General features: G+C 41.2%; 1 protein-coding gene across 3 annotated transcripts in view; it reads left to right on the top strand.

Annotated features, from left to right (window-relative positions):
• LOC139757038 (uncharacterized) overlaps positions 1-21,312 on the top strand; it is a 107,250-nt gene that overhangs the window by 31,265 nt on the left and 54,673 nt on the right. Inside the window, exon 2 of one of the 3 annotated variants that reach the window (XM_071677045.1) lies at positions 9,780-9,860. The exons of 1 other annotated variant lie outside the window; for it this stretch is intronic. In XM_071677045.1, the coding sequence (XP_071533146.1) occupies positions 9,780-9,860 (81 nt within the window). Of the gene's footprint in view, positions 1-9,779; positions 9,861-19,350; positions 19,421-21,312 lie in introns of those variants that run through there. One more of the 3 variants, XM_071677050.1, reaches the window with a different exon arrangement.

The raw sequence follows: 21,312 nt of genomic DNA, 5'->3' as shown, positions 1-21,312 counted from the left end.
CTATGTGTATGAATGGAGAGGTTGTTATCCCTGTGACTGGTGAGGTTGTGGGATGGGCGAGTACATGGCTGGTCATCCCTGTGGTTGAGGAGGTACGTGACTGGTTACTTCTGCAGTGGGGCAGGTGTAGTGCCTCTCTCTCTCTCTCTCTCTCTCTCTCTCTCTCTCTCTCTCTCTCTCTCTCTCTCTCTCTCGACCCGACTCTCAGCAATCATAATTCGTCACATCAAAATGAGGTTTATGGTGCTTGCTTTCCAGTCGTCGACTTTAGCAACAATGACCTGGATGAACCATCATTTGGCTCCCGTGCCTCCCACCACCACTAAGTGATTTTCATCACGCGACGAATTTGAGGGTCGGGTGACAGGCCAGGCCATCATACCCAAGGGTCGTACCGTCGTGCTCACGAGTCGTACCGTCGTGCCAACGAGTTGTACCGTATTGATCACTGTCATATAAAGAGTTTTTCGTTAAAAGTAATTTGTGGTATGCATTATCGTGTGTTCAGAGCAGGACGAGCTACTAAACTTTATTATTATGGGACAAACGACAGCAATTTAAGAGTCAAGTCTCTATTGTCATTTGCGGTCATTATAGTCTGGGTTCACGGCGCGGCTCTCTGCTAACTGGACTGTGGCTTAGCACCGTTTTCTTTCTAGTGTAGCGTGACGTCACGCACTTTCCCCCAGGACGACTTTGTTGAGACTCGAAGTTTAAAGCTTCCGTTTCCTATTGTTTATATATATATATATATATATATATATATATATATATATATATATATATATATATATATTAATCCTAACGATGCTTCAGAAGTATTAAATTACATTTTGATGATCAAATAAAGAGAGTTAGTTAAATGTAGTCGTGAGAACAACTCGGGACACTGAAGTGGGTAGAACTATATAACTAAAGCGACTGACTAGACTGGACTGGACTGGTAGAATGAACTACAGTAGGTCAGACCTACGGCTAGGAAGACCTTGGGGAAAATAGCCAGCTTAAAAGTTATGGGAAACAAGGACAAAATGTTGCCACACAAACCCCCCCAAAAAAAAAAAAAAAAGTTTTCTAGACACCGTCCTGTGACATTTGAAATGAATTGTCGCTATCCTTGTATTACATCATTATTCTGATATTTATTATTCATTTTATACCTATTCCACGTCAGGGCGAACGCTGGCGGAAGCCTATGAATGGACATTAACCCGCCATCCTTCGTGCCCGTTGCCTAAGGTCGATCAGTTTTTCCGCGCCAACGCATGGCGGTGTAAACATTGTTTATAACAACTCTGCTGTTGACATTTGTGAGTTACTGCCATGCACGGAGACGCGAGTGCGATTGCCTGTGTTTGTTTTCATGGAAATGAATGTTCAGACATCGTAACTTCATCATGGCTTTTACCTAAGCAAATATGAGATAAGTTTTCACTTAGAGTGGTGAGTTGTGAAATATATGGAGGAAAGTGGATTTAATCGAAATTTTCTCAGGTTGTTCTGCGTCTGTTCACTGTCTGTGGACGTTGTGGATATTAATTACATGAATACATAACGAGTACAAAATACCATAATGACCGATTGGTTCACTGTCACTACTGGATCAGGGCGATCGCCACTGAGCCACCGTGTGTGCACAGCCTTGCATCGTGCGTCACGGCTGCGGCCTATGCAAAATCCAGATACTTCAAGGCAACGCCTAACTAGGAAAGACCAGTCCACTTCATTATCATGGAAGCCTTCGGCTTGGTCCACGTCGCACCAAGGTACGCCACGTCAGACATCTACTCCAGAATGTGGTACGGCCTCCGCACACTCGCTCATCACCGTTGACGGCATTCCTTTCTTCCTGCGATAGTTGTGCAGACACACCTTAACCAAGAGTGAAAATTACTAGTTAAAGGTTTGGTCATACTGTCTCTTCCCCTAAACTTTCAGATTCTAATGTATTTGATGGTGTACCTCCTCCTACCTACCCTACAAAGTACCCCACGAACTTTGGCGTAATTTCCAACTTTCTCCCGCCAGGCGGCGCAAGATATTCCGCGACTCGTGGCCGGTTGTCATTTTGGCTGATGTGTTTGCGCCGTTGATATAGGCACCGCTGATTGGTATGCTAGCAACTTCGTGTTCCGGATGGGTGAAGATAAAGTCGTTTCGTATCGTTTATTGATTGAAGGAATAATTCGGTTCTGGAAGTTGGTGGATTTGGGAAGTCGGTGAGTTGAAGAGGGTGTGCTGAAATGGTTTGGATATATGGGAAGGATGAGCGAGGAGAGGTTGACAAAGAGGGTGTTTCTGTCAGAAGTGGAGGAGACGAGAGAATGGAACGTAAAAGGTTTGAGTGCTGGGGACCAGAACATGCAGGAGGGTGTTAGACGTGCACGGGATAGTGAATTGGAGCGATGTTGATATACAGGGGGTAAAGTACTATCAACGGACTGCATCAGCGGATAAGGCGGGCATATGAAACGACGAGAAGGTCAGTGAGTCCTGGCTGTGGATAGGAAGGCTGGGGTTTCAGTGTATTACACCTGAAATCTAGTGTTGAACAAAGGGGCTGTGAACAAATGAATTCATTTCTTGCACTACCACACTGATGCGAGAAACCAGGAACTTGTACGTAAAAATTATATATATATATATATATATATATATATATATATATATATATATATATGTGTGTGTGTGTGTGTGTGTGTGTGTGTGTGTGTGTGATTTCCCCACACATATTTGACGACATGGTACAGGTGATGCATGAAAAGCATCCATGACTGGAATTCGAGCAAATACACCTATGGAGTGGAATTATTATAACCTGAAGATGCAGATATAATGTCATCTTGTACCCCGGAAATTTTACACAACCTGTCCTTATGTGCATTGTTGACATGAATAGGCGTTAAAGATGATTTTGTTTATCGTCCTGTTGGATCCACTTCTCATTGTTAGGCTGGTGTCATCGTTCCCCAGCAACAGGTATTCTTCAAAAGATTGTCTCAGTAATGTTAGGTACACAATCGTTAATTTAATTCGTTGGTTATTTGCTATATCCAAAACTGTTCCATTACTGGCTGGTGTCTCCGGACAGGCAGTGCTGCCATCTGCAGGCAGTAGCCGCCGAACAAACATTACTAGAAAATGAAATATTTAATGGTACACTAAACTAAATATAACACAAGCTGTTGGTACTCGCAACTAATTTTAACATTACTCTTGTTTCATCGTCGTTTCAGTTTTACGTTTGTTATACGATTTTCACTTTTTACTGCCACCTTGTTAAGATACTATTTTTTTTCGGACCGTAAAACCGAGCGTGGTGTGGGGGAGGCCGCTTTTGTCGTCCAGTTTTCTTTGGTGTGTTCCACTCGTCAGCCCCGCCCCCCTCCACCATACCTCTCCATCTTGTTCTGTCTTCCATTACTCCTCTTTTCTGATAGTCCATTGTCCTCTCCGTTGCTTTATCATTGTTTACATAAAATCTGACTGATTCTGTTTAGATCTACGAATATTTATTCCTAATTCAAGGCGAGATTTTCATTTTCAGTATCGGCTCTTACTGATGATGATAACATCATGCATCGATGTATAATCTGTTTCCTGTGTTATCCTCTTTGGCAAATTGTCTAATGTTTTCGGCGACAGTTGTGTCGCTGATGTTTTGCCCATTTAATTTCAATTTCATCCGTATCACTTCAGAAACTAATTTGAAAATTCCTCTTTTCTGTCGTACCTTCACCCATACTGCTTCGCTCTTTCGTACTGCTTCGCATACAAACCTCCACCGAAATGCCTTGCAAAACAATCAAAATGATCTTTTATTGTTATTGTTTCTCCTCTTGTTACAGTAAATATTTTCCCTGATAGGTTTCGATACGGAAGTATATTTCTTTTCGAATGCAGGCATTGAATAACAGAATTGAAATTGAAAAAGAGAGGGTTAGAGAAACAATATATATATATATATATATATATATATATATTTTCTTGATTTTTCTGTCGATGTTAACAAGGTCCTCGTTTCCAGAAATTCCTTCAGTTCGAGGGTTCGTTACTTCGAGTAACCGGGAGTGAGGTGTCTTTAATGAGAATTTAATCCCAGTGATTCAGCCTCGCCAAAGATGACTTCACTCGCGGTGTAAACTCACGCAGGCGGGGTTAGGAAACATACACGCACGTATATATATATATATATATATATATATATATATATATATATATATATATATATATATATATATATATATTGTGTGTGTAAGGAAAAGAGAATTTATTTAATCTATAGCTGAGATTTAGTGAAAAAGTAAGACCAGTAACCTTGACACGGAGGCATCTCTACAGCACCCCCAAGTCAGGAGGGTTAGTGGTAGCATTTCTTCCCTGGGCGACTGCTGCCTGTCATCCACAGTACGGTACTTCCTCGAGCGGCTTCTGTCTACAGCTTACCTGACACCGAGGGTAAAAGACATGATTATGCATCAGTATGAGACATGCGCAGCCCGGGGGTGACATGCCCCGCCACCCCTTGCCACACAGCACGACCAGCGACTCGAGTCCCCTCCACGCTCCCCGACGACAAGTCGGCCAGCCACGCACGACCTAAAAGCTGACCGATAACTATCGTGAATAATTAACGCCTCCAGGCCCATGGCGCCATACAGGCGAGGTTGGGTTCGGTCCACCATGCCCGTTCTTCCTTCATCTGTAAATGGTATCTATCCATAAAAACCATGAAAGCAAAGTAATTACTTTGTTTATGAAAATATGAAACTGACTGTTGTTGTTGGCAAATGTGCGGTATAAGCAGGTAGCTGAAGGTCACGCACTACACACGTACTGTCTGGCTACTTACGCTATCCCTCACCAGCGCCGCTTGGTATGTGATGGCATGCGTTGAAGTATGTCTTGCTGGTGTGTGTGTATGATTGTGTTTTTTGTATGATATATATATATATATATATATATATATATATATATATATATATAGATTAGCGAAGCTTATACAAGGGAGTTTGTATCGTAGTCAACCTGACCTACTGTTAAACTAACCTAACCAACCTAGAAAAATGGGGTTTGGAAATCAAGTGATCCTGCGACTGTAATACCTTTTTCTTTTCTTTTTTTTTTTTTTACGTTTTCGCTGTTTTTCGCTTTAGTGAGGTACTTACCATGGTATTGTGGTAGTATATTAAGTGGTATCGTCGTATATGCGGTCACCCACTGATAACGTTGTGATAAAGTCATACAGTACTTTAGCATCATTGTACATGGTGACATGGATAGTACATACTCTTTGGCCTATTGTGCTTGGAGTTTGGTTTTTTTCTCTTACAAACTGTGTCCGTGGTATCAAAGTCAAGCTTCAAGCATAATTCGACGAAGTGCCTCCTGCATTATATGCAAGCACTGTCATAATCAGTTTTGGTCTCCGCTCGAACTCAAAACGTGCATCTTAACCTCATTACACACTTCTTTCGTGCAAGATTTATCCTGTACGGGACATCCTGTGGTGGGCAGAATGAACGTCACTACGGAGATGACTGTGTTTACATGCTCGTTTTCGGTGTTGCCGTTCATGAAGTGTAAAGTTATCCGCCTCCTTCAACTAGTTTGGTTCATCCATAAACTTGCAGGGAGGCATTAATCTTTTACCTTATTTTCCCCACTTAATCCAACATAATTACCAAACGTATGCCTCTCTCGATCTTGAAAAGAAAAAGGTGTTAAAACATCCGCGTCACATGGCATAGATAGTGGCTACGTAGCAAACACTTTAGTTGTATGGTAGGGTCTGTAGGCTGATAACCCAGACTACCACCGATGGATGATAGACAAACCAGCCCCTAACCCGCCAGCCAGTTCCTTGGTCCTCATTCTTTTTTCTCACCACTCTTGCTCTGTTTTCCCCCACATTCTGTCGCAGCCACACCCCTCCAACATCTGGCAGGCCCTTGTCATTATTACTTCCTGTTCGCGCCCATCTTCTATCACCTAACGTTAGTCTTCATTTTCTACCCTCAAACGTGGCTTCAGAGTTCCCTACTTCCCTTCACAGGCCTGGTTTAAGTGTATACATAATTTTCATCAATCAAAAAAAATTTTTAATCTGTGTTGTCAGCAAAGGAGATATGTCAAAATTAAAGTATTACTTCCATATGCACAAGTCACGTATCCAAGTTCATCCGTAGACGCCATGAAATTGTAGCAGTAGTGTCTTCTGTATTGACAAAATACTTATTAGAATTTACCGGAAACGCGTAAAACTAACAGAAGCCGTCATGAGAAATCACACACTGCAGTTCTCTATATTTCACGCTCATTGTGACTCACTTCACTGGGATGAAGCTTTCCAAAATGGCAGTTCCTAGGATAACGTGATATTATAAAGGTTTGTTGGGTAGGTTATGCTTAGTTGGATGGTTTTTAAGAGTATATTAGGCTGGATAGCTAGCTTTTTAAGATTAGGTGGTAAAATTAGTTAGTTAGTTGGTCAAATTAGGGTTGGTGAAGTTTACTGGTTCTAAAACTAACTTTCCCAATTGTTGCACGGGGCGTCGTCCGTGGTGATGACTGTCCCTGGAACAAACTGGTTTCGGGACAAAATGTTCTGGAGTCCTTCACGCCATAATCCCTCCCAACCGCGCACACACACCCGGACCGGGGAAATCCATTTTCACGGCTGGCATTCTCCTGGCCAGTCCGCCACTCCACCACCTTCCACGTCTGCCATGCACGAGAGAGCAGTGCTCCTCCACAGCCGTTAGTTTTCGACAAACAAACCACTGTCATTATGTCTCACGAGTCATGAAAATACTACCAGGAATGTTTGCAGCTTGACTCATCGTCATGAACAGCCTAGCAGTGAGGACTCGTCCATGCCTAATAAAAGAAAGCCTAATGCTCACCTTCGCATGTCGTTATGTCTCGCCTGTTCAATGATTTTTAGAATCTGCATTCGCCATCTTAGACGAGGTCAGCTTACACTGCCACACCCAACCTTGTCACTGTACCAGGAAAATCCTGCAGTGACTCGCCCCGCGACACTGTTACAAGCAATCATCAGTATTCTGTCCTACATTTGCGTCTTACGCACGTTCGATTTTGCTTCATATTTCAGACAGTTACATGCCTCCTTTCTCCATCATAGTTTCACACACCATCGAGGTCAAAACTTTCCTTAGTCATACTTTTTTTCCATTTTTCCAAATGCGAGAAATTTTAGGTGATAATTAGTAAATAAGAACATCTCATTGTGGGGGACATTTATTGAAATACATTTTTGATTACATTTGTCTACATATCCCGTCCAGTGATGGTTACTTATTGAACAGCTTGTTGATAACTACAAATATAGCTGTGTTAGGGTTCACACTTTACAAATTTACCGTTGAAGAATTAAGTTAGAAACGTTTAAATTCTTGTGGACCTAGATCTTTTTTTCTTTTTTTTTTAGGATACAAGACCTATCAAGTCTTTACTGAATGTTAAACTCTAAACTCGCACCTACCCCAGCTTCGACAGATTCCATAGAATATGAATATTTATATAAATATAAGCTAGACACTTATGAGAAATTGAGTTTCTTATTATGATTAACCACCAGTGTGTGATCGAATAGAATTCTGCAAAAAGCCCAACCATTAAGCCAGTTTTTTTTTTTTTTTTAAAGCCACAGATCATTTATACTCAAAGGTTAAATCTTTACGGTGAAGGGTCACACCGTCGTTCTCTGGGGATTAGGTATCAAACGAAAGTATTTAGAACACTACAGTGATTGGGATGATAACCTCACGTGACATTAACAGTCTACCAGGCGATCCCAGGTCTAGACAGGCATTTGGGTTTTTGAAGAATTTTAGTGGATTTTGTTAGAGGATTCATGGAAATGATGTGAGGAGGAGAAGGAGAGGAATTTAACAGGAAATGTGGAAGGTAACAGATTCTAGGACTCAACACAAGTACTCCTTTATCAGTTTGATAAGATATACATGAAGATAGGTAATCCCCACACCAGTCCTTTTGTACAAGTAACCTTCCGCTGACAGAATAAAATTTGTCTTGAAAAACATTTTATGGCACTTTTATGATAAGGCTGTTAATGGAAAAGAACCCGATCTTGTCAGAGACTTTGCTCAGTTGTATTACTTACCTGCTACTGCGTGAAGTTCAGCCCGTGTAGCAGAGGCCCCACAAAAGGGTCCTGGTGTTGAATGATAATAGTGACGATAATGATAACAATGATGATTTTCTAGGTTAGTCGTTTTATAATGCAGGTGTGACAGGATGAGAATGGCTGTCACGCATTCATGTGCAGGGAATCAAAGTGCTTTGAGTCGACGAAGACTGTAGAGGCGATTGGTGGAAGATTTGATGATTAATTCAACTGGCATGTTTCTTACAACATGCTCCCATTGAGCAAGTGTGTTCATCTGAGCATCGATCATAAGTTATGGTCCCAGCTGTATGACTTTAGGGACGCCACGGGTAAGACTGGAGGATGGAGATGAACTGCTTGTCGACACTCGCCGAAGCTTGAAAGCCATGAAGTGAAACTTCATAACTCAACGTTGATGGCTATTTCTTATGATTATTGTACATGACAAAAGCCTAGGTAAAGACCACGAAAGTGAAAGCCACAGAGGTCACGTGCTTCTCGAGCTTTCGGCAGAGAAAGTAAAGAAAGCTGGGGAGGTATTGGATGGTAGAAGAGGCTTCCCAATCACCAAGTTGTTGAGGGTCAGTAGAGCATACGATTCCTCTGGAAGTCCAGTCGAATTCAAAATTCTAATAAAGTGAACTAGGGATCGTCAGGACGGTCTTGCAAAAGCCTGCGGACGCACTGACATCGGTATTTGAGAAACATTCGGAACTCACTCTGAGTTCGTGTACTCGTGCTTGTACCTGAGCACCCGTGAATTTGCTTCAAAGCATTGGTACTCATTTTTAACGCTGCATCTTTCGTACGAGTGCTTAAGTTGACCTCAAAGGTAGAACTGAGATTAATAGTAATAATGTTATACATACAAAAACTTCTAACATGCTGGTATTCTTTTTTTGCGTATAACCCTGATGCGGACTTTAGAATCCCTAATTATAATCCGAATAGGGGTATGAGTTGCGCTTAGTCCAAAGTTTCCTCAATTTTATCTCCGCGCTGTATGGTAAATGCGGCGAAAATGTGGTGTAGTGAAATGGAAACAGCAGATAACGCGTTCACATATCCACATTCACAATCATGGTCCATGGTTCTTTGCCCAAGGCCAGGCATTAGTGCCGGAGGCCGCAGGAAGAGGCAAGGACCCGCCACTTGCGCAACACTCTGGTGAATCGCTGCTTTTGGCTCACGTGTTGACCAGATTAGATCCCATAAGTTTTCGTTCCTTTTTCCGTAATGTTTAAGGCACTATTTTATCCCTTGATATGAGCTATATATTGTTGATAATCCTCATTTATTCCTTCATCTTATATCATCGGTCCCGTAATATAGAAGTAATTTAATCACAAATATGGATTATACACGTGTTTTAGCTTTAGGTGGCTAGGAGGCAGATTTTAAGTCCCCCGTCACCCTCGCAACAGCAGACGCCGCCCCAGCCTTTCTCGGGTTTGTTTATGTTCTCCTGTAGTCAAATGACTGCTTCGAGCCTTATTTTTTCTCCCTGTTATACCTGAAGATTTTATGAATAACTGAACGGATATTACCTAAAGTTGTAAAGTTAGTTTATCAATCAACAGGACCGTACGATAATATTTCTGACGTAATTTCGCTATTTGTAAAGCGTCTCAACTGATGTTTTCATCCGGGAAGGCTCACCTGCGCACCGACCCATCGATGGATCCGTCTCAGATTCAAAATTTGGGTGAGTACAGCATTATTTTCTCCTTTAGACCACTTAGAATGGCTATTTTATGGTTCTCGCAGTACGGGTAAACTTAACATGAACGTATCCCGCCTATGACGTTGTTGTCACAAACCGTTAAGATACAAGGCGGGAGAATTTTATATTTAAAAAAGTACGCGGGAAGTAGGGGGACTGGCATCTCGGGGCGTCCATGGCGGCTGCTCAGAAACAACGTAGATAACTGGTTGACTTTTGATAGACGAGAATAAATGGACAAACGATGATGTTCTTTGCGCGTGAACTTATTTTATGTCAAATCAATAATGATGGTTCCTGAAGTTGTTTAGGAAGTTTGGAGTAGTTGATTTCCTAATGAGCTCCGGCTCTTACCAGGGTCCAAGAAATCATTCGATAAACGCTCAGGCGTTTCGTACATTACATGCTGACGGAAGAGGGAACGTAGAAAGAATTAATACTGATATTGCAAGCAACTTTTTCGTTATGCAGATTGGAAGATATTTGTACGCAGATACTGTACAAAACATATACGGACGGGGTACTCCCTAGCATGCGATGGGGACTGGCAATCAATAGTTCTGTGCGAATTACATAGTAAACCAAACAGATTCTTACTGTCATCAAGCTGGTAAGAATGGCTGTAGCCCGATGCGTCGAGACCTTAGGATAAATAAATGCTCTGACTCACGTGTACCTTGCCTGATTTTAGTTTCAGAAATTAGCCGTAGTCGAGTTACAGTTCCTTTCTGTCACTGATTATTCTTCTGACAGTTTACTTCTTTTAGATATTAGTTCACTTAGAAATATCCTCCTCAAGTCAGATGAGCTACTAGTGTATTTGTTAGGATTCTGCAGACCATCCCTGCTTTTTTTGTAACATGTTAGTGGTGATACTTGCTGTATATATAGGTATTATTCTGTTAAGACTTTTACATTTAACTATGAAATAAAGAAGAACCAGCAAATATTAGGTAGATGAGAATCAGGAAATCTTCCAAAGTTACCGTAAATGCATATGTTAGGTACTGCCTATTCATCTCACGCCTTCCTACGAGGAACCGGTAAAACTTCGAAAATTATGTAGATTATGTTAGGTAATTAAAGTAATTTACTTAGAATTTTTGACATTTATATTGATTTTGATATAACTTAATAACTTTCCTGCTAGACATAATGTACGTCAGTTTCTTATCAGGTAGGTTCATTTTGTTTCTTTGTTGAACGTATGGTTTCAGCGAGTGTTATGATAATAAAGATTGTCAGCAGAAATGTTTCAAATTCCAGGAGTATGACATGCTCTTTGAAATTTGATTACGGTGTATACCAGGTTTATATTTTTTTTAAGAATGATTACAGTAAGCCATTGATTTGGCTTAAATATGTGACATATACATGTACATGTGTGATTTTAGAGTGTATTTAAATGATGTAGAAATCCTCATATCTTGAGAGAAATGTTTAATTGTAACAAAATTTATTCAATGTATTTATTATGTATAGACAGTTGTGAGGTGTGTGCCAGTGAGACTGTCTCTCAAAACTTTTTTTATGGAAGTTAATGAAATTATATTAACCATCATGAGGGTTAGATTCAATCCTATGAAATGGATAATGATACTTAGGAATTTTCTCTTTATTATTTATGAACAACATTAGCCAGAATGAAATATTTTTGCTTGTATGTGACAAAGTGTATATTTGATTGATATTGGGAATTCATATTAGAAATTACTGGTAGAAAATTGTCTGCGTTGGCCACTGTATATGATAAGAGGGTATTTAAGATTGTTTTGTATTAAACCTTTTTAACATTTTACTCTTCAAGATCCTTGGCATAGTAAGCCCTGTCCATGTTAGTTTTTTGAGTATTTAATGAAAACGGAAAGAACTTTTTATGTAGTAGAATGTGAGATTTGTATAGTATTTCAATGTGAATGCATTGTTTTCTTTTTCCCAGTAGTTTCTACACGTTGCAAATTTACCATTTATTTCTAACTTTAATGTCGTATATGACGAACCACAAATTTTCTATTTTCTTTATATCACCTATTGTCATTCATATTGTATTTTACATATCTCCACCAATGCATTTTCAGAGCATTTTTATCTATGCTGTGTATCACCTTTTGCACTTGCAAACATGCACTAAATTCTTTCAGATGGCTACACCGTCTTGATCTGTTTGCCAATAATCATTTATTATTCACCCTAGATGGCTGTTTTATATTCATATCAATAGCCAGTCACAGTTCTAGATTGGTGGATGATGATCAGGACTTATATGAATGAGATCAATGAAAAGCAATGTGGTTCAAACCTACCCCATTTGGTCAACAGTAGTCTTCCAGGGACACCCATCTCATGCTGGGTTAATAATCGAATAAATACAATAGGATTCATTTGACCCAATATTAGAACCAAGGGTGTATTTTTTACTTTCACAAAGAACAGATACTTGCCAGCCACCTTTGAAAATAATGGTTATGTAGTTGTTAGGACTGATTTTGATTTCCTTATAAAAGTGAACTTTCCATCACTTCATTATGTTTTTAGAAAGAAACTTTTGTTTTTGAATGTAAATTTTGTAACCCATTAGAGTGTTTTCTTGAGCTGTGTAATCCTGTATTCCATTTTTGGTTATTATTCATAAAATATCTTCTCTGTTATGTCTTCAGATTTATTGCAGTGGGTTCTTTTTCACCATTTCTTGACATTTCCATAATGTTCATCATGTTCTGATATAGTACATGGCAACTCTGCACGTTTACAATTTGCTGTAAATCCCTTATGATGTCAGAATTCTCATTTGTAACTTTCTATGCATTTAAAAGATATATCAATTAGCTTATCAGATGTTAACATGTAAACAGTGTTGGAGCAATTTTTCTGGAAGGGGATTAAGGTTTTGGTAAATCTGACATTCTAGTCACATTAATTGCATGCTAGGATTAACATTTTACTACAGATGGGGAAAAATTCCCCTTCCCATGATGCTGATTGGAGATGAAAATATTGGTTATACTGCTGCTACTGGGCATGATGTTATCAAGTCATTCCTTCCAGATGTACTTTTCATTGATAATGTTAGTCACATTAGTTCATATACATGCTAAGTAAACCCCAAACCTAGATTTATAGTAAAGATTGAAATTAAAAAAGATACAGAAAGAGCATTTTGTTTTCAGCTCATTGAAGACATTGGAAAGATTGTCTCATGTTTTATGCCTAGTTATGCCTAAGTCTTGGAGAGCTTATTTAAACTTATGAGTTTATCAAGGGGAACACTTATTTGTGCACTCCAGAATCTTGAAACCCCTTTTGGCAAGGAATATTAATGGGAATGAAGAAACTCCTTTGCTCAGTTTGGCTTTTTTTTTTTTTTTTTTTTTTTTCAAGAGCACATGATTTGGGGAAAGTTGGCCTCTATCTTAACTTCTCCAGAAACCAGAAAATCACCAAAAGGGGCCTTTGGCCTTCATGTGCTGCCTTCTTAGACAGCACCTTAACTTTGACATTATGGCCTTGGGGATTCCTACTTCTGAAGAGACAGATTTTAATGATTTCCATGATTCATCATTAAAGGTATTTTTTTTTTTGCTGTAGTGTCTAGTCTAGTATGAAAGTTTTTTCTAAACTCTCCTCGTCTATGTAGATATGCTCAGATCTTGTTAGGACAGACCACAGAGGAGAGAATTTTACGTTTGAAATCTTAAAGACCTTATTTTTCTCAAAGGTGATATCTCGTAAAAAAGATTTCTTAGGCTCTTTGCATTGCCCTGCCTTCCCCTCTTGTTTCAAAAACCTTCCTCTCTGCTGACTTTGATGTCTTTTGTGTTGACATCTGCAGTCTGTAAATTCAGAGCTGATGGTTTCTAGGGATTGACTGAATGTGGGCCTGAAATGAACGAGCTGCTGTTATCTATTTGGGAGAACAGTATTTTCCCACTAGAAAGATAAAGGGTCAGATTGTTTCCCAGATCTTCTTTGAGAACATCCTGGAGAATCTCTCTTCCTTGTGGGGCACAGCCTTGGAGAGAAATTATTTTTTTTTCAGGTTTGAAAACCAAAATTTTCCCTTCATATGTTTAATATAACTAAAAAAGTTTCCTTTGATGATGGAATGTCTCTGGATGTATGTTCAGGTGTTTTGTAACTCATCATGCATTTTATGATGTTACAGCATAGTATGTTGTTTGACCATCCCAGCCTTTAGTTGAATATATTTTGATGTGTATGGCACCCTCTGGTTGTCATCTTGTAAGCAAAAGCATTCCATTGGATGCTGACTTGATATGAGATTTGTCAGTTGTTTCTGCTTTCAAAGTAAGTGTTAGCCATCTCAGTATGTTTGCTAAGAATAATATGGGCACTAAGTGAAGACAGGACATATGGCTACCACTGTAGATGCTGAATCAAAGGATTTATGGAGTAACAGAAACAACCCTAGTTTTCAACCTGCTCCTTTCCAGTAAATCATGACACCCTGTTCTACTCCACCATTACCACAAACCCTCATCATTGCATACTCTGGAAACTTTTCATTAGATTTAGTATTTTTTTAATTATAAGAGAACTTTGTAAGTTGTTTTTAGGTTGAGTTTTGTATATATTCCATACCTTAGATATGGAAAATAATTGCTCTGGAATATAACTCCCTCCTATAATGGGTTTGATTACATGTTGAAAAATTGTGTGTTTAGGGGCACATTTTCCAGGAACATAATCCTGTTGGAAAGTGGAGGCTCCTCGTATAGTGTCCCTTGTTGAAATACAGGGGTCCCTTCCTTATGAATGGGATACATTCCCAACTTGGTTCGTAAATTGAATTGTTCATAAGTTAGAAAATATAAAGAAATGCTTAAGATTAGAGCAAATACCTATAGAACATCATATTTAGCAACACATAACGAAAGATGTACAGTTGCTTAAGTAGTTCCACAGTTCTAAATATGAGTAATTGATTGTATATTGAACTAGGAATTAAATTTTGTTTTTTGAAGCTCCTTCACAGGTACAAGTGTTCATGGATCAGATGTTTGTAAGTTGGGGACCCCCATTACCATGAGCTTCAGTATAGTGATGTCTTTAATGGCATTGTGCCACTCTTTTGAGAACTGAGAGTTTGGGTACAGTTTCAGGTAATGACATGTAATCCCATGTTGTTGCATTTAAAAAAAATCCTGTTCATTCCTAAGATATTCTTTTCCTTTCATAGTAAGATATTACAGGATATTTTAAGGTACAGGATTTCATTTCCCATCCCACAGTTTATGATGGTGTCCTAGTACATTATTTTCTGCAGTATTACTGTCCAACCTATTGGTGGTTAGGTTGTGATAAAAAAAACTTGTCACCATTTGCTCACTCAAACCTTGTTGGGTTTGGTTTGACACGCCTCCAAAGTAAGAGTACCCATTTCATTATGTCTGCTAAGAATGATAATGGTATCAGGTGTACAGGATGTAAGGTTGTCACACTAGATGTGATATTAGAGGTGCCTAGGAGGTTTGATGGTGGCCAGAAACTCTTGGCCATATCCAAGTCCATGGGTCTTGTTCACTCAAGTGTTGCCAGTGTCAGGAAAAATAAAGATAGAAGGGCACTCCATCCCTGGAAAGAAGACTGGTAATCAGAGGATTGTGGTAGTGACAGCTTTGATTGTCAGGAAGGCTATCAATTAATTAATGTGACAAAGTGGGAAGTAGGCAAAACAAGACATGGCATGATAAGTATGGAAATACCTCAGATTATGATTTTAAAGAATAATTTTTTTTAGATGAAAATTTCAAGGTAACATCTTTGTCTTTTCATATTTGTTGCAGTTCAAAGCATGTTTGTATGTTGATATATGCAACCTAATTTGAATTGTTGCAAGTTGAAGCATCACCACTGTGTTTTTACACTTACATAGAGAGAGATATATGGAATAACGGCTAAGAAGTATGCATACAAAGATTTATTGCAAATATACGATAGTGAGAGAGTTTGAAAGTGTGATTACTGACTAAATTAAGCAACCTGTATGTCGTAAACTAATGGGACTGATCACACACATCCTGTCATCTCCTCTATCTGCTACTTCTTTTTATCTGCTCCACCAGAAATGCTGGTAGTAGAAATAGTGGTGAATTACATTCAACAGATTCATTTTGAGGTGCAGTGAGAGGCTTACCTAGGATTGTGTTTTGTTGGCCAATCTATTCTTATCTAATGTAGCACTTTCTTTTCTGTTTTTTACTTGTCCCATATTCACACTCGTTTCTTTATTGATAACATGTAGAATAAATGTTTTTTTTGTTTGCTTCAGCAACTCTGAGCATTTATGATTGCCTTGGATCCATTCAGATATGTAATTTATGACTATTGAAACCTTTGATTTTTTATGTATCCATATAGAATTTATTTTGAACACATTTTACAATGATATTAAAATCTTAAAAGATTATCATATATTTGATTGAATTAGAAGGACGTGGAGAACCACAGACTTGGTCTTTGGCTTTGGGCTTTCCCATTTACACCAAAAATATATGACCTTCATTTTACGGTTTTCCATGTCTGTATTTAATGTTCAGATTATCATTCATGCCAGCTTTTTAGAAATTTATTATGAAAATATTCCGTCTCGATGAATGAGATCATGATGGTGGCTGTAGATAAGTCAGTAGTGCGGTGATATTGATAAATTGGAAACAGTGATAGAGCGAAGAGAGCTTAACACATTGTAGAATAATTGAATTATCTTGATTTTTCCCATCATCATCTAGCATGTTTAATGAATTCATGTGGTGTGTTTGAAAGATCAAATATCACAATTCAGGGCTCATATGATAATTTTCTTGGATTCGTAGCTTGTTATATTTTCAGTATCCTGGTTTCGAAGCCTGCTTTTTTTTTTTTTTCATGCATCCTAGGTGTGAAGCGTTTTTCATACTAAACGTCAACTGATGCCAGTCTGCCACCGTCACACAGGCAGCTTATGGCATAGCAGCTTAATCTGATAAGATAAACTTTCCCCTGTTTTATAGACGCCTAGCCGATACACGGTAGGGTTATTTTATGTTGTGTCCGATACTTTGCCTTTTCTTTGTATGTACAGTTGTATACAGCTGAAATTAGGTGGTATCAGTCACCCCTGTTGTTATGTCATGAGTTCATAGTATTTCGTCAGACCACATAAACTTCGATTTACTGTTTGCATACGAATAGTGTTTAAGTATAAGAAAAAATCCCTGGCTTTGAATTAGCTGTGTACGAATAGTAACAAAGATGATCGTCAAAGACAGTTGTATTTTTCGTTTTGAAATGCAAGGAGAAAGCAATAAGAGTTAAGACTTATGTAGAAATGTATGGGAAGGAGATAAACAGGCATGGCTGTGTCAGGGACGGAGAAGGGCTGAACAGTTAAAAGACAGACAAGAGGGCTGAGTGTAGTGATGGTTTTATTGAAGGTGGCGGCGCGCGGGAGGTTAGCCAAGCTGTCTTCCCGCGGCCGCGCTTTAAAATAAGTTGGCGGGTCTGGCGGGCGATGGGGTGCGTTCGTTGCTTTCACGCATCCGCCACCGGTCGCTGTACATTTAAATCTCCCGCCGTCTGACTGACCGCGTTGTTGGGGGTACGTTCCTCAGATGACGGCGGACGTCTGAGGATCGGCTGTGGTCTCTCTCTCTCTCTCTCTCTCTCTCTCTCTCTCTCTCTCTCTCTCTCTCTCTCTCTCTCTCTCTCTCTCTCTAGATAACCTATTAGTCTTCAAGCAAGACGTGGGGTGCATGCTACGCTATTGGCCTTTCCATCCTGGCCGAATCCGTCGTAGGAGTTACTCTTAAGGAAACAATTCCAGGTGAACGCACTATCGACATCCCTATAATGTGTGTGGGAACAGAGAAGAGCAATAGTATGGTTCAACAGGCGGTACAGGCAGTTGCTTTTTTATCAGGAGACAAAGACAGTAGAGGACGGGTATCGGCGAGTGTGAGGGTGTCTCCCCAGGACACGGTTGGCGTTAACTCTCCGTCTTTGCCTCGCCAGAGAATATGATTTTTGAAATGCATATTCTTGTGTTACGATTTGTGGCTTAACCTTCCCCATAAGTACGATGTATCATCCCCATGAATACAAGGGGACAACCTCAAAAAGTAGAACGCCATAACCTTAGAGTACGATGACTTTTGGTCTATATCCTTGACCTCTGACCCTTCAGGGTCATGACAAATGCTATACCATCACATCCATAAAGTCACCGTGGTTAGTAGGGGCTGATGACAGGCTGTTGACATCGATCGAATTCAACATTTGTACCAGGCAACACTTTCTGAATGTTATGTAAAGATTTATAAGCGAGGAGGTAGAGCATGACAGTATTTGTTACGAAGGCACGTAAAGGTTCCGAATATTTTAGAATTGCTGGTTTGTGCTTGCGTTGCTTGTTTGGGGTTACCATGGCAACAAGAGTGGAGTGGCGGGAACTTGACATTGAAGTGCGCGCGTTCGTCACCACGCGCGGTGGCTGCTGGCACGTCCAACACTTGCACCACCCGTTAAGTGTTGCCCTGTGTTCCGGGGAAGTGCACACACACACACACACTTTACTAAGTCGGGAATAGCAATTGGATTTATTGTTATTGTACAATAATGAGGTAACCGATGTACGTGATATAGCATTTGCTGATAACCGAAAAAAATTATCAGTACATCTAATATATATATATATATATATATATATATATATATATATATATATATATATATATATATATATATATATATATACAGGTATGTGGACGGTATGTGAGGAAGCGCTACTGTTGGCCACTACATTTGATGGGTTGGCTGATGTGCAGTTGTTGGCGGGGAAGGCCGATGCTATAGGTCATGGTCGTTGCCAAGGCCGCCCGCCCAGCCCGTGCAGCGCGGCGGTACGGCCCTAGAGCACATCGGCACGACGCCCCTTGGGTATAATGGTCAGGCCATTTGTACCCAAGGGTCGTACCGCCGTACTTGCCCAATAGGGTGCTGTAAATCATTAATACACGTCTTGGGATGAAACCCAGTTGCGAGAGAACAGTCGTTCACCAACGCGTCATCAGGTTTGTCTGGGGGAAGAAATAGCATATATATGTATATATATATATATATATATATATATATATATATATATATATATATATATATATATATATATATATATATGCGCTTGAATCGTATGACACTTGTTTTGAGCGTGGGTGGATGACCGTGGCGAGGTCGGTGATATTGGGTGAGAGCCATGTAGGGTGTGTGGAGATGTGCAGGCACGGGCTGTGTGGGGACTTTCCCCGGGGGAGGGTTGGGGGATTGGAAGGGGTGGACATTGGTGTAAGGCCAGGATAGTGGGGTAGGGGGGTAGGGAGGTGGTGAATACTAGGGGGGTGGGGAAGGGGGTTGTTGGGTCGGGGGTGAGGGTGAGTGAGCGCGCAGGAATCAATGGTGTGGCGGTGTGGTGTGGTGGCGGTGGGCGGGCAGGAGGAACAGCTCTCCAGCAGTGTCGAGGCTCAGCACGGAGACACCAGCGGCCGCACCAGGTACTGCCTCACAACCTCACCTCGCCACGCCTCCCCTCCCTCCCTCCCCACACATCACACCTCCCTCACCCCTACCATTTTTTTTTTTCTTTTATCTGGGGGCTCTTCACGTCCCCCCCGAGGACTTTCGTTACTCTGTGTGTATATGGTAACGATTGTTAATTGTGTGGTGACCTCCAACGACCTCTCTCTGTGTGTTGCTCCGGTCAGTGATGTGATGACGTGGGGCAGACAAGGCGAGGGTGTGCTGGTGAGGGTCTGGCGTTCGCCGCCGCGCCGCCCGCGCCTCCTGATGAGGTCAGCAGGAACACTTCCTCATGCCCAGTACCTGCCCATCTCCCCCCTCCCCCCACCCACCATATGTTACCCACCACGGCACGCTGGCTGGGCCAGGGACCCACCCCACCACTGGACCAGGGTGGGGGAGTCCCTCACCTCCGCCCATCCTGCCCAAACACATCCTGCACTTCCACCCACCTTACCCCTCCCCATACTGCAACACTTCCACCCCTTCTGCGGTACTGCCGACCTGTACAGCACTGCCACGCCTGGTACATCACCAGCCCTACTGCAACACTGCTGCTAAAAATACTACCCCTAATGCAACACTGCCATCCCTGCTGCAACACTCCCGCCCATGCCTCAACACTTCCACCTCAGCTGCAACACCGACCCTTTTGGAACGCTTCCACCTCTGTTGGAACACCTAACCCCTTTGCGAAATCACTATTTTTGCCACACCTTTCGTACTTCTGCAACACTCCACCCTTGCTGAAGCACCTCCAACCCTGTTACAGCATCACTTAAGCTGTTACATCATCACCACAACTGCTGTAACACTCGGATGCTTGAACACCTAAGTCTATCCACGACACCACCTATGTTGCAACACTAGTACTTTGGCTACAGTACCATTAGCTCGTGCTGCAACACCTCCACCTTAGTCGCAACACTTCCACCCTCCTGCAACATTTCAGACTCAGTTGAAACACCCCAATCCTTGCTGCAGCAGCCACCCCCTGCTGCAATACCACAGCTTTCTGCAACATTGTCTACCTCATCTGCAACACTGCCACTGTTGCGTCACCATTATGCCCATCATTGTCACAGCACATCCAGTCCTGCTTGGAGCATTTCTGCCCTTGATGCAGCGCTACCAAACCTACCGCAAAACCAGCACCTCTGATGAAACACTTTCATGTTTGCTGCAGTGCTTCCATCCCTACTGTAGCACTTGCATCACTTGTGCAACACTACTATACCTGCGGAGCGACCTTTGTTGCATCACCCTCCACTCGTGTAACACCCTCTTAGCTGCACCACTAATACCACCCTTATTCCAACACCGTCATTGTTGCAACTCACCATCTATGCTGAAACACCAACACCACACCTTCTCCAACACCACTCCTGCTGCAGGACGTCTCTCCACCTCTGTTGCAACACCCTCCACCCCTGCATCAACACTCCACCTGTGCTGTAACACCCTTCACCACCTGGTCGTAATCCCCGCCACACCCCTGCTGCCTACCTGGCAGCAACACATCCGTACCCACTCCCCAGCCAACCACGTCCAAAGAAGAGAGTCGTAAGATATTTAGATATTCCTCGTTCCCTAAGCTCATTGACGTCATTCGTGAGCCGGGCCTCTCGTGACGTGACACCAAAGGCCACCACGCTACCAGTTATTCTGTTGACAGAAGAAAAAAGAAAACACAACTTGGTAGAGAGGAACGAGGTACATTTTGGTGTTATGAATATTACGTGTGTGTTTATTGCCAGCGTTATGACAAGGAAAGGTTATAACGGGAAGAAAGTGGTTTGGTTGTGCTGAGGTCACGTATTGTGTGGGTTCTGGTGTACGTTACACCTGCCTGGGGTGTAGTGGTGCA

The sequence above is a fragment of the Panulirus ornatus genome, chromosome 24 (genome assembly GCF_036320965.1).
Source record: "Panulirus ornatus isolate Po-2019 chromosome 24, ASM3632096v1, whole genome shotgun sequence".
Lineage (NCBI taxonomy): Eukaryota > Metazoa > Arthropoda > Malacostraca > Decapoda > Palinuridae > Panulirus > Panulirus ornatus.
This window is presented reverse-complemented; position numbering and strand designations above follow the sequence as displayed.